The sequence below is a fragment of the Oreochromis aureus genome, linkage group 3 (genome assembly GCF_013358895.1).
Source record: "Oreochromis aureus strain Israel breed Guangdong linkage group 3, ZZ_aureus, whole genome shotgun sequence".
Lineage (NCBI taxonomy): Eukaryota > Metazoa > Chordata > Actinopteri > Cichliformes > Cichlidae > Oreochromis > Oreochromis aureus.
The window spans coordinates 63,694,290-63,708,754 of NC_052944.1; the positions used below are offsets into that span (position 1 = coordinate 63,694,290).

Here is a 14,465-nt window from a genome sequence, read left to right on the forward strand (position 1 = left end):
GCTTCAGAGCTGCTTTCCGACTTCCTAAAAACCACCGCAAATACTACAAATATTGGTACTACTACTAGGCGAGGTGGTAGAAGTAGTCTAAGTGTTATACAAAGCGTCAGTATTACTGGAGTCAAGATCATGGGTCGAGAACATGAGATCTCCTTGTTTGTTGATGATATTTTGATTTATTTGACAAACCCAAATATGACTTTCCCCAGGCTGTTATCACTTCTGGAGACGTTTAGTTCACTATCAGGTTATAAACTAAATATATCGAAGACTCAGATATTAACTTTTAATTATAAGCCAAATCAGGAAATTAAGTCTAAAGTTAACTTGAATTGGGAGTTGGAGCAAATTAGGTATCTTGGAGTAAATATCACTAAAGATCTCTCTAAAATATATCATGCAAATTTAAAACCCTTGTGTTTTAAAATAAATGAAGATATTAAAAGATGGAACTTAATACCAATCAATCTAAATTTCGAGTCACGTATTGATACAGTCAAAATGAATGTCTTGCCTAGGATGCTTTATCTGTTCCTAACACTCCCAGATGAAATAACTGATAGACAATTTCAGGAGTGGGGCAAAATAATTTCCAGGTTCATATGGCAGGGGAAAAGACCACGAATTAAGTACCAAACGATCCAGTTGGCTAAAGATAAAGGGGGGTTGGGGTTCCCATGTTTAAAAGATTACTATTTTAGTTTCATTCCCTTCACTGAGTTTTGTAGAAAAGAGACTGAACATTCAAAGATGTTAAATAAATAAACCTTCATGACACTGCTGCATCACACCTAACTATGTGTGTAATGCTGGTTCTGTTGGTTGTGATGATGGTGTTAATATCAAGTGAATGTGTCATCAACATGATGACACACAATAGGCTAGTGTAATGCAAGGTTATTTAAGGGCTAGTTTTATTGCAATGGGTGAGTTTACTGACTGACGCACAGAAGAAATAGTTCTTTATGGAGCCTAGATGGTGTGAATGACGAGACCAGAGACTGCAATATCTTGTTCAGGAAAAAACAAAAAATATATATTGAATAAATGTGGGGAAGGGGAGATGGAACAAAATAATTTATACAACACAACATAAATAAATGCCCACAATTAATTAATAAATTAATGCTGTGATTTTCTGTGCAAGAGTCTTTTTGTTAAGAGTCCTTTTGGTCCTTTGTTTACAAGTTTCTTTTTTAAAGTTCACTTTTAAGGAATTCATCCTTAGGGTCCAGCTTCGTGCAATGGGGAAATATGTCCGTAATACAAAGACTGCAAAGTGGGGAAAAGAGGGGGAAAAAAGAATGGTCCTACCGGCTCACCACTTCAGTATGAAGAAGATCAAGTCAAGGGGGAAAAAGAAACCTGACCGCTGAGGTGAAACGAGTTTATAGATGAATTGAGAGGAGAAAATGCTTTGTTTTCCAACGCCATTCTAAACGCCATAAGCTTACAGCCACACAGCAGGAGTCGAACCTGGAAGTATCCCTCCACAGCCTGTTTTCATACTCGTGGAAGGAGCAAATCGGGAGAGGGACCTCAAATCAGCTGACGTGGGTCATGTGACAGTGCGTAGTTGATATGGGTTACACTGGGACAAACACCACGTAACTGTAAAGCATGGCAGGGTAAAAATAATGAAGCAGGACCCAGCAGGAGGCCATGTTGATCAATGATATTCATGGATCGTATCTTCTTCTGCTGCACCCTCTACAAAGAACCAGCAGACACCCTTTCTTTTAAAGAGTGACACAAATAACATGAAAAATTCAGATTATTCAGATTAGTAACATTTGAGAGTGTGATGGCATCAGCCACACAGGGGTAAATCAGTCCATTTTTTTACTTTATTAGTTTGCTTTGCAGGTTTCTTCATTAACCTAACTCTTTAATCATTTGTTTAAACCTAACACTGGTATTATGAGGCGCGCGCATAGTAACATTGTGTGGTTTTTCTAAAATGTTTTGTTATATTAATTATGTTTCTCTCTCTTTGAGTTACCTGGGTTTGGGCGGTGGCTGTTTCCTGTCTGGGCAAAAGGCGTGGCTGAGGATTCTGAGAACAAAATGCCTGCTCAGCAGGACCAACCATAGGCTTACCAGGAGCAGGGGTGTTTTAGGTTTAGTTAGGTTATTCTGTGCTCAGTAAATATTAGTGTGTGTTTTTGTTTCCCCCCTATTGTGTGTAAATGGTTTGGCCAAATCATTATAAAAGCTACCCTCATGTGTCTTTGTAATTAGGTCAGTTTGTGAGTTAAGTTGTGTCTCACTTTGTTTTGTTTGAGTTTCTGGAAAATACTTTTTGTAGAGTTATATTTAGTTGACCTCTTTTATGGGCCTGCTACGTATGTTTTTGAATTTTGAAGTTCTTTGAGGTTTTTTCACCCCCAGAAAAAAGGAAAATGTATTGGGGAGGAAAGGTGGAAAAGAAGAAAGGAGTAACTGTTCAGAAGGAAGCTGATGCTGAGGAGGAAATTGGAGTTTCTGAAATGGTGGAGAGCACTGAGGTTGAAGAAAGGGAGCCATCTCTGTCGGATCTGATGTCAATATTTCAAGCTCATATGGGTCAACAGGAGGCTCGGGAAGCAAGGCAGGAAGAAGTAACTGCACGACAAGAACAAAAATTCAAAGCATTGCAACATCAGTTCCAGCTTTTACAGTTAGAGGTGCAGTCCTGGACATCACCAGTACCTGAGTTACTATTACCTACCACAGAGTCATCAGAGTCAAAGGAGCTACCTAACATTTCTAGTTCTCCTCAAGCTCAAGCTGAATCCAGTCAGTCATTATCAGGTCAGTTTTCATTGCATGAACCCAAACTGGAAAAGTTGACTGATAGTGATGATATTGAGCATTTTTTGACCACATTTGAACGCATTGCCTTAGCATATCGTTGGGAAAAAACAGACTGGGTTTTTCGTTTAATACCACTGCTAACGGGCAAGGCGAGAGGGGCATACGTTCATATGGATATTGATGCCTCTCTCAGCTATGACAAAATTAAAGCTGCAATTTTGTCCAAGTATGATGTTAACCCTGAGACCTACAGGCAGCGATTCCGTTCACTGGAAATCAGGCTTGATGAGAACCCTAAGGAGTTGTATGCTCGACTTAAAGATCTGTACGGGAAATGGATTCAGCCAAAAGGTAAAACGAACCAAGAAATTGGTGAAATAATCATCCTTGAACAATATTTGAGAATGTTGTCCCCTGAGCTACAGGTTTGGATTCGAGAGCACAATCCGTCTTCTGCAGCGAAGGCAGCTGAGCTGGCAGAAGTGTTTGTAGCTGCCAGGAGGAAAGGACAACCTTGGACCTGTAATGCAAATAAAATGCCAAAGGAAGGCCCCAAATCAGCCCAGATGTACCATCAGAGGCCAGTGTCAGCTGATAAAACTCCTGTGGGTGAGAACCAGTCTGCCTGCAGACCATTAAAAATTCAAAAAAGATCTTTTGTTACCTCTGTGGGTTAGAGGGCCACACAAAGCCAATGTGCCCAAAAACTTCAGCTAAGATGGTTCAAATGTGTTTCATGCCACGTCCACATGCTGAACGTGGGCTCCAGTGTGACCAGACTGTTAAAATGATACAAATTGAAGCTAATGGAACAACTTTAAGAGCTTTACTTGATTCTGGCAGTTCTCATACACTGATACACAGAGATTTTGTGCCCCCCAATATTGTCCGTGTTAGTGATACCATCCCCATTTGTTGTGTGCATGGAGATGAGAAGATGTACTCAACAGCTGACATGTACATTAAGGTGAATGGACAGACTTACCTTTTAAATGTTGGGGTGGTTGATAACCTGCCTTATTCAGCTATTCTGGGACGAGATTTTCCAGTGCTTTTTGATTTATTGGAGTCAGACCAGAATCATCAATGCAATGTGGCTGTTACTAGAGCCCAAGCTCAAAAATCTAGTGAAACCTCAGAAGTTTTCAGTGTCTTGCCATTTTTTTTAATGAGGAATGGGAAGCTGCACCTGGGAAGCCTCGGAAAAGTCGCAGACAGAGGAGACAGGAGAAGTTCCAGCATACTATAGTATGTATAGTTTAGCTTCCTGTTTTCAGCGAGCGGTAGACAAGGACCAAGTAGAGGAGGTAGGCATTAACAAAAGTGACTATGTCTTGCAAAATGGCATATTTTACCATCAGGTGGGCTCACTTCTGAAGATAGTGGTCCCCCAAGAAGTTAGAGAAACAGTGCTTAATTTGGGACACTCTATTCCCTGGGCTGGCCACCTGGGTAAGCACAAAACCACAGCTCGCATTAAACAACATTTTTTCTGGCCTGGCCTCCATAGAGATGTAGCCTACTTCTGTAAAAGCTGTCCTCAGTGCCAAATGACATCCTCCAAAGTTCCTTCCAAAGCTCCACTCCAACCACTGCCTATTATTGGTACCCCATTTGAGTGCCTCGGAATGGATATTGTTGGACCCGTTGAGAAGAGTAAGTCAGGGAATCGCTATATGCTTGTAATCACTGATTATGCAACTAAATATCCAGAGGTCTTCCCACTGAAATCCATCAAGGCAAAATCAGTAGCTTTCTGCCTTGTACAGCTCTTCGCAAGAGTAGGGTTCCCACAGGAAATATTGACTGATCAGGGGAGTAACTTTATGTCCAACTTACTAAAACAGGTGTACAAGCTGCTGGGCATTAGAAGCCTGAGGACCACTCCATACCATCCTCAGACTGATGGGCTAACAGAACGGTTCAAACAGACTCTGAAGCAGATGCTCCGGAAGGTAGTAGATAAGAATGGTGTTGATTGGGATCAGTGGCTTCCTTATCTTCTCTTTGCCTACAGGGAAGTACCACAAGCCTCCACTGGTTTCTCTCCGTTCGAACTTTTGTATGGGTATGAGGTACAAGGACCTCTAGCCCTGTTAAGAAACATCTGGGAGGGAGGCAAGGAAAAGATGGACTCTGTTAACATTGCTTCCTATGTTGTACAGATGAGGGAGCGACTGCAGAAAATGAGTGAGCTTGCTCAGTCAAATATGACCAAAATCCAGCAGAAGCAGAAGTTTTGGTATGACCGAGCAGCTCGTCAGAGGTTTTTTAGTCCTGGACAAAAGGTGTTGGTGCTCCTCCCCACTGACAACAACAAGCTATTGGCTAAGTGGCAAGGGCCCTTTGAGGTTCAGAAGAAATTGGGGTCCACTACTTACCAGGTGTTCATCCCTGGAAAGCCACGCTCCAGCAGGGTTCTGCACATAAATCTTTTGAAGGAATGGGCACACCGCCCTGAAAAGACAGCAGAAGTGATGCTCATAAGGGGTGTGCCAGAGGAAGAAGAGGTTGGTGAGCAATACTTACCTTCTGCTGATGTGGTAAATTTTACCTCAGTCATCTGCCAGATGATAAACAGCTTCAGGTGAGAGCTGCATGCAACTCTGAAGTGTTTAAAGTGACTCCTGGCTGAACAGATATTGTTGAGCATGACATTGTCATTAAAGAGGGTGTCTCAGTAAAGCGTTTGAGCTACAGGATTCCAGAACATCTGCTGACATCCCTGAAGAAGGAAATTGACCTCATGTTGTCCTTGGGGATCATCGAGCCATCAAAGAGTGAGTGGTGTAATCCGGTGGTCCTGGTGCCAAAGAAGGATGAAAGCATGCGGTTCTGTATAGACTTCAGGTACCTAAACTCAATATCACTGTTTGATTCATACCCCACACCATGCATTGATGATTTGCTGGGGAAGGCAAAGTACTTGACCACACTTGACCTGTGCAAGGGATATTGGCAGGTGCCACTCACGGAGCGATCAAAGAAGTTGACTGCCTTTCGAACACCTTGGGGTCTCTTCCAATTTACAGTGATGCCATTCGGGCTGCATGGGGCTCCAGCAACCTTTCAGAGATTAATGGACCAAGTACTATGTGGTTTCTCAGATTTTGCATCTGCATATCTTGATGATATTGTCATCTACAGCACCGCATGGGAGGAACACTTGGAACATCTGCATGCTATCTTCGACCGTCTTGGTGCTGCTGGGTTGACGGTGAACCCCTCTAAGTGTGTTTTTGCCTCTGCTGAGATTGCGTACCTGGGCCATGTGATCGGGAATGGGGTGATCAAGCCTCAGGTCAGTAAGATCCAAGCCATTGAGTCTTGTCCTCTCCCACAGACAAGGAAGCAACTAAGATCCTTTTTGGGGCGTGGCAGGCTTTTATCGGCGGTTCATACCACAATTCTCCACCAGGGCAGCTCCACTAACAGACTTGACAGGCACCAAGTGTCCTAATCAGATTAACTAGACAGAGGAGGCTATAGCAGCTTTCAAGGACATCAGTCATTCACTGAGTAGTGAACCAGTTTTGTACAGTCCAGACTTTAATGAGCCCTTTTTCCTTCAAACCGATGCATCTCATAGGGGTCTGGGAGCAGTGCTACTTCAAGGTTTGGAAGGAGAATGTCATCCTGTTGCTTATATCAGCCGAAAGCTGTTCCCAAGAGAGGTTCGGTATTCAACAGTGGAAAAGGAGGCTCTTGCCATCAAGTGGGCCCTTGATTCCTTCAGGTACTACCTTCTTGGAAGAGAATTCACCCTGGAGACGGATCACAGTGCACTTCAGTGGATGGAAAAGATGAAAGATAAGAACGGAAGGATGGTACCTTGCGCTGCAACCTTTTCGGTTTGTCATCAAGCACATTCCTGGGAAGAACAACGTTACCGCCGACTTCCTCTCTCGCTGTACCAGCGAGAGCTTTGAAGAGGGGTGGGGGGTGTGTGATGGCATCAGCCACACAGGGGTAAATCAGTCCATTTTTTTACTTTATTAGTTTGCTTTGCAGGTTTCTTCATTAACCTAATTCATTAATCATTTGGTTAAACCTAACACTGGTATTATGAGGCGCGCGCATAGTAACATTGTGTGGTTTTTCTAAAATGTTTTGTTATATTAATTATGTTTCTCTCTCTTTGAGTTACCTGGGTTTGGGCGGTGGCTGTTTCCTGTCTGGGCAAAAGGCGTGGCTGAGGATTCTGAGAACAAAATGCCGGCTCAGCAGGACCAACCATAGGCTAACCAGGAGCAGGGGTGTTTTAGGTTTAGTTAGGTTATACTGTGCTCAGTTAATATTAGTGTGTGTTTTTGTTTCCCTCCCTATTGTGTGTAAATGGTTTGGCCAAATCATTATAAAAGCTACCCTCATGTGTCTTTGTAATTAGGTCAGTTTGTGAGTTAAGTTGTGTCTCACTTTGTTTTGTTTGAGTTTCTGGAAAATACTTTTTGTAGAGTTATATTTAGTTGACCTCTTTTATGGGCCTGCTACGTATGTTTTTGAATTTTGGACTTTTTGAGGGTTAAAATAAAGAGAACCCGTTTTGAAGATACTTTTTTTTTTTTTTTGCCTGTGTCCTCTATGCTTTGGCTGCTTGGTCCCTCACAGAGAGACAACAAATAATTTTTCGATTATTTGAATTCCAGCTAAACACTCCCACAGTAACAGCTCGGCCAGCTTCTTTTAAAGCTGATTTTGTATATCTGCTCTGACAAATGAAGCTCATACATTTACATACATACATGTTCTTGTTTATTCTGTTTTGTCTTTTGTTTAGGTTTGCTATCTGTTAGTGTTTTTGTATCATGCCTGCCTGTGTTCCCTCTCTCTGTCCTTGGTGTCACTGTGTCTGCTCGTGAGTCTGCCTATCAAGTTCATCGTCCTGTCTGGTTCTCTGTGTCTGTTAGTTTCCTGTTTTATTCTGAAAGTTCATGTCTCATGTTAGTGTGTTCAGTTTTAACCTGTGGACATACAAACTCTGCCAATCCAATTGGAGCTGTATCTTAGAATACAAATAATAATTTATGCACCTATTCAGTCACTTTAATATAAAACTGTGTAATTTTAAAACTGTGTATATACGGCATATTCTGTGTATATTTATTATCTCACTCTTATTGCCAGTGTATGCCCTGTCCTTATCTTCAACGCTCTGTTGTATCTTAATTGCCTCTTGGGGATAAATAAAGTCTTTCTTCTGATTCTGAAATAATAATAATTAGAATACAACACATGCTGCATTCATCTCAGACTGAAAGCTCTAGTACTAAAAGTGAGGGTTTAAGCACTTCAGTTAGTAAGACTGGAGAAGAGCAACTATATCTTATTCAATAATCAATAATAATGCCTTCATCAAGCTCTGCAAAATTGCACAATTGGTCCATGATGAAAAATAGGCGTTCAATGACCAAGTAAAAAGCAGTTTTAACTGCTCATAAGGATGCGTTTAAAAGGCCACTCGAAGGCCACATAAAATATGGCGCTCTTGTTGGATTTTTGTCACATTTTCATGGCGCCTTGCTTTATTTAATAGTGATTTTAGTTTAGTTTAATAACTACCAATAACAATCATTATTTGGCCTTCCTCTGCGCCGTCACAGCTCATAAGTTCTATAAAACTTGTGCTGTTTAGCACTCAGTTTAGTTTCTGTTTCTCCAGCAATAAAGCTGTGTATTCTGAGTTCACGTCTGCCTCTGAGTCTCACATTTGGATCCTCCTCTCTATCCGCCTGCACACAGATCCCTGACAGAGATAAAGTTAAAGGAGAGATTAGATCTAAACAGGGGGCTCAAACTGAAAGTCGATCTGTGAAAATATGTTTTGTTTTGAAACATCATGAACTCTCAAGGATTTCTAAGAAATGGTTGAACTACATTCCAGACATGATGAGACAGGTTGATATATAGTCTGTATGTGTGTAGCAGTGCTGATGAATGCTGAGAGACGCTCCTCCTCTGATTCACCACTCTGTTTTTATTAAATATGATTGAAGAGCGTTTCTCACATAAATAGTAGAAGTCCATAAATAAACATCTCGCCTCTTCAAAAGAGAGCTAGAGATAACTGACAATCACCAATCCCCTGAATCTGAAACAGCTTCAGTTAAACTTCTTTGGTTTATTTGCTCTGACTGTGTTTCAGTTTCAGTTTTATTTGTCATATGCAAGTTAGCACAGGGTCAACATCGCAATGAAATGTGTTTGACGAGCAGCGGTCTCTCAGCAGCATGATACAGTAGGAAAAAAATATAATAAAATATAATATAATAAAATAAAATAAAAATAGAAAAATAGTAAAGAGCAAAATATTAGAGAGACATGGTAAAAGAGAAAAGATGACTAAATATATATGTATCTATAAATATAAATATATGTACACTAGTGATTAAATAAGAAAATCTTGAAAAGAAATATGACGGGAGGGCAGATGGGATATTGCACAGGAATGAGCAGCAGAAATTTACAGTATTGCACTTTTTAAATATAAATTACAATAACAATAAAGTGAAGTGACCAGTGCAGATTAATCAGAGTACTTGTGAAGCTGCAGGGTAGCTTCTGAGTCCTGTGTTGTGTGTGTTTAAGTGTTGTGGTTGAGGTGTCGTATGGCTTGGTGGTAAAAACTGTTTTTAAGTCTTGTAGTCCGAGCAGACAGACTCCTGTAACGTCTGCCAGATGGTAACAAGGAGAACAGCTGATGTGCTGGGTGGCTGTGGTCCTTGATGATGCTGTGTGCTTTACGGAGGCATCGCTGGTGATAAATGTTCTGAATGGCAGGAAGCCTCGTGCCAGTGATGTGCTCTGCTGCCTTCACCACCCTCTGTAGTGATTTACGGCTGCTGGCAGAGCAGCTTCCGTACCAAACTGTGATGCAGCTCGTCAGCAAGCTCTCAATTGCACACCTGTAGAAATTTGAGATGATGCTGGCGTTCATGCCAAACTTCCTCAGCCTCCTCAGGAAGTAAAGCCGCTGGCGAGCTTTCCTGATAGCAGTGTCTGTGTGAAGGGTCCAGGAGAAGTCCTCAGTGATGTTGACTCCAAGGAACTTGAAGCTGCTGACCCTTTCGACCTTGACACCGTTGATGTGGATGGGCTGGTGTTCTCTGACTGGTCGTTTCCGGTAGTCCACTATCATTTCTCTAGTTTTGCTGATGTTGAGAGTCAGGTTATTTTCCAGGCACCACTGCGTACAGTGCCATCACCTCCTCTCTATAGGCCGCCTCATCATTACCTGTGATGAGGCCTATGATGGTTGTGTCATCAGCAAACTTGATGATGATGTTGGACTCATGTTTAGCAACACAGTCGTGTGTGAACAGGGAATATAGGAGGGGGCTAAGCACACAACCCTGGGGCGTACCTGTGTTAAGGATGAGTGATGAGGAAGTGTGCTTACCAACTCTCACCACCTGGGGCCTGTTTGTGAGGAAGTTTAGAATCCATCTGCAGATCGGTGTTCCCAGCCCAAGGTCGACGAGCTTCGTGGCAAGTTTTGAGGGGATGATGGTGTTAAATGCCGAGCTGTAGTCGATGAAGAGCATTCTTGCATATGTATTCCCTTTCTCCAGGTGAGTGAGGGTGGTGTGTGTTGCCAGGGCGATGGCATCCTCTGTGGCTCTGTTTGTCCGATAGGCAAACTGAAGAGGGTCCAGTGTGTCAGGGAGGGAGGAGCAGATGTGACCTTTGACCAGCCGTCTACCAGGACGGTAGTCATTCAGACAGGAGACCACTGATTTTTTGGGAACGGGAATGATGGTGGATGCTTTGAGGGACGTGGGGACCACTGACTGCCTCAGGGAGAGGTTGAAGATGTTGGTGAACACCTCTGCCAGCTCGTCTGCACACACTCTGAGTAGCCGGCCTGGGATGCCGTCCGGTCCTGGAGCTTTGTGAGGATTGACCTTTTTAAAGGTCCATCTCACAGCTTCTGTTTTCAGAGTTAAAGTTGCAGCCTCACTGTCCTCCTGAGGGTAGAGGATCTGGGCCCTGTTTCAGAAAGCCGGTTTAGAAAACTCAGAGTTAAAAATGATACTCAGGGTTGAGTAACCCCGAACTGTCCAACTCGGAATATTCGGTTTCAGAAAGGCTGATAACAATTAGTTCAATCAACCCCGAGTTGCTTTAACCCCAAGTTAAGCGCGCGCATAAAGCCCTGATTAGTGGAGCACAGATTAAGCGAGTCACCATGGAGACGGAGGGAAAGAAGGCGCGGTCAATGTATTTTACAGCGCTTGAGGCCGAAATTCTGATGGCAGCATATGCCGACAACATGCAAATTTTGCGGAAAAAAAGTAACACAGCCTCAGCTGCAAAAGAAAGGGAGCATGCATGGCAAAACATAGCCGACAGAGTCAGAGTCAATGCATGAGTGTTAATTTAAACATTTATCTAGGGATTTCCACCCATTTAACACGTTATTTTATTACATTTCATTTTATTTTTTATTTTATACATTTTATTTTGTGATGTGATGTGAGCGCAGGTGCAACCCACCAGGCCCCAAACGTTCCTGGCAGCAAGTAAAAATGAAATATAAAAATATAGTCCAAACAGGTAAGGTGTAATTGTATTATGAGCCATAGTGCTTGGTCTGTTTGTCCTATGTAAATCAATTGCAGTTAGAGGCTACATTAATTTTCTTTCTGTAAGCACTTATTGAAATTATCTGAGCACATTACAAGTACATATTTGCTTACTCTGTATGCTCAAATGTGGCCCGTTATAGCCAACAGAAAAAAAGCGGAGGCCCGAAAAACAGGTGGGGGTCCTCCACCACCACCACTCACAGAGGCTGAGCAGTTGGCCCTTAGCCAAAACAGTGGGCGCCCTGTGGCTGAAGGCATCTCTGCGGGGACATCCTCTGAGTCAATAACCCCGCAAGACACAAGTGCCTACATAAGAGGTAAATTCAAAATAATACATGATGTGCATACATCCTTTCTTCACAGTCACCTTTGCAGTGCTACTCATTCATTCGATAAACTCTTTACCATAATGAATTATTTTGTAGTGAAGTTATTTTCCTACTGATTTTGCCTTCCCTCAGTCTTGGTTGTCTTTGAGAGCATAATGACAATGAAGTGTAAGGTGATTGGTATATGTTTGTTAATTGCCATTTGGTCCCTTGCAAGTTATAAGTGACCTGTATAAACCTCATATTCTATCAGTTGATGGTGATGGTGTACTGCATCTGGTGCAGCCTCCTGTTGAGCCAGACCAACATGCAGTTGTGAGTACTCTTAATACTCCACAGATTATATGAGTTTACAGTAGAACAGCAATGTTGTTAATTTCTCTACTACAGGAAAATAATGAAGAAACATTGACAGCTGTTACAGAGGAGGAAGCAACAGAGACACTTTATGAGGTTTACATCTTACAATGGAAAATATAACAATTGAATAAATTGTGGTACTATAATAAAACCATGGACTTTCTATGTCTCTAACAGAGTGATGATGGAAATGCAGAGGAAGAGGGTCCAGCCACTTCTCCAACAAACCTTTCCTCAGTAAGATGTTCAGCACTGATTTACAACCAACCTAAGTAGGCATGTACTATGAATGTCAATGCTATTTTCTGTGTTTCAATAGCTCCCTGTAAAGCAGCTGTATAAGAAATATTTGATCAAGAAAATAGAAAAATGCGACTTGGAAATGGAACACTTCAAGCAGCAGATCCAAAAGACCAAGATTGAGATTTTACTGCTGGAACATCAGTTAAGGGTGGGTGAAGTGGTCAGAGATGGACGAATTATTTCAGTGTTTGAACAACATAATAATATACTTATTAATACTTTGTGTACAGGAAATACAGGCGACCAATAAAGCCAGTTGAACAAAAAATCTGTTTATTCGTCTTTCAACATGTTGAGGTGATGGGTCAAAGGAAATGATTGTGACATATGGTGTCTCTGACTGCTCTTCCATCTTGTATGTCCGTGGGAGGGTCAGGATGTTCATGGTTTGGATCACTGCTGATGTTTGGTTCAGAAGGACAGTGTTCTCCTCTAATTGTGGCAATGTTGTGAAGAATCACACATGCCACAATAATGTCACATGCCCTTTCTGGGGTGACCCTGAGTCTTTGAAGGCACTGGAACCGGGCCTTAAGCATTCCGATAGTCATTTCAACTCTGGCTCTTGTCCTGCAATGAGCCAGATTATATCGCTGCTGTGGGCCCGGTTCAGGGTCAGGGTAAGGGGTAAGCAAATAGGGTAAACATGGATACCCCCTATCACCAAGCAAGTAGCCAGTGAACTCTCCTAAGACAGAAGGATACACTTCAGTTCAAATGTCCCTGTAGCAATTGGTCTTTATATATTTTAAAGTATTTTCAACTCACCATGTCCAAATTTTGTGCTCAGTGTACATTCACGAAAAATTCGTGAGTCATGAACAGAGCCTGGCCACTTGGCTTCCACATTTGTGATAATGTTGGCAGCATCACATATGATCTTCACAGTGCAGAGAACATAAATTAGCATCCATTACCATAATGAAATAATGTGTTAGTTTGAAATGCTACAGGGAACTATGTACCTGTACATTAATGCTGTGGAAAGACTTCCTGTTCACATAGTCTCCTTCATTTACTGAAGGAGCAATGATTGGAATGTGAGTGCCATCTATACAGCCAATCACGCCTGGGAACCCTGAAAATAAATGTAGAATTTAAGTAGTAGTTCAAGTATCACCACATCATGAATTAGGTTTTGTTCATCCTGATACCTGCAATTTTGTGGAATCCCTCTTTGATAAATCTTGTGGGTCTATGACCGGGGAACACCACAAACGAGTACAGAAGACGTTTCAGTGCAACTGTCACAATCCTGACTGCCCGACAGACGGTAGCCTTGGAAACGTGCTCAGCGTCACCAATATTATACAGAAAGCTCCCGTTTGCAAAAAAACGAAGTGCAATACAAATAATATGTACAGAACTGAGAGAATGTCCGCGATGTGTCACATGAGCAATATAAGGCCTGAGGATGTTATTCAAATAAATTATAGATTGTGCTGAAAAACGGTAACGTTCACACAGAAAATCATCAGGAAATGATAAAATGTCCAAACGCGCTCTAATCACTCTCTCCCGGTGGAGAGCTCTGCGGAGAATTTGGGCTTCAACATCTACTGGCTCTTCAAGGAAGGGGCACGCCATGTCTGACACTTCCTACAGTCAGGTTTCCGACAAAGAGGCAGAGAAGGTCAGGGTTAGTTGAAGTAAACCTGCTAGGGGGCAGGTTAGCTTCACGGAGTGTGTCGTCATAGTAACTCACTCAGAATTAATCTAAACTTGCTTTGTGAAACCGAAAACCCAGAGTTTTCGTTAACTCAGGGTATACTTACTCAGAGTTTGCACTAAACCGGCTTTCTGAAACAGGGCCCAGCTCTCTGTTGTCTGCATCAAAACGAGCATAGAAGTTGTTAAGCTCGTCTGCGAGAGATGCAGTGGGCTGAACACTGACTGTGTTGACCTTCTTGTGCAGAGGCATCACACAAAAGAGAGAGTACACAGATATAAGATGAGAGATAACAGCAGAGGAGAAACTTTGTTTGCACATTTGAAATTCATATCAGGCCACAGTACAGGGCCTGTTTTAATCAGACATCTGTGGTGCTGATCCACTGCCTGCTGAGCCTGCTGAATGGCGGGAACAAACAGT

At 42.2% G+C, this 14,465-nt stretch overlaps 2 protein-coding genes across 2 annotated transcripts; one reads left to right on the forward strand and one right to left on the reverse strand.

Moving 5' to 3' along the window:
• The first annotated feature begins 11,296 nt into the window (after positions 1 to 11,296).
• On the forward strand, positions 11,297 to 12,641 carry LOC120436428. Its single transcript, XM_039607438.1, has 5 exons — positions 11,297 to 11,698; positions 11,964 to 12,025; positions 12,101 to 12,163; positions 12,248 to 12,307; positions 12,390 to 12,641. Exons 1-5 carry the CDS (start codon positions 11,506 to 11,508, stop codon positions 12,621 to 12,623), a joined length of 612 nt encoding a protein of 203 aa, XP_039463372.1. The 5' UTR covers positions 11,297 to 11,505; the 3' UTR covers positions 12,624 to 12,641.
• On the reverse strand, positions 12,626 to 14,284 carry LOC120436452 (putative nuclease HARBI1). The gene is made up of 4 exons (XM_039607472.1): positions 14,149 to 14,284; positions 13,339 to 13,451; positions 13,142 to 13,253; positions 12,626 to 13,061 (listed from the first exon to the last, which is right to left on the reverse strand). Exons 1-4 carry the CDS (start codon positions 14,216 to 14,218, stop codon positions 12,679 to 12,681), a joined length of 678 nt encoding a protein of 225 aa, XP_039463406.1. The 5' UTR covers positions 14,219 to 14,284; the 3' UTR covers positions 12,626 to 12,678.
• Between the last annotated feature and the right edge of the window lie 181 nt (positions 14,285 to 14,465).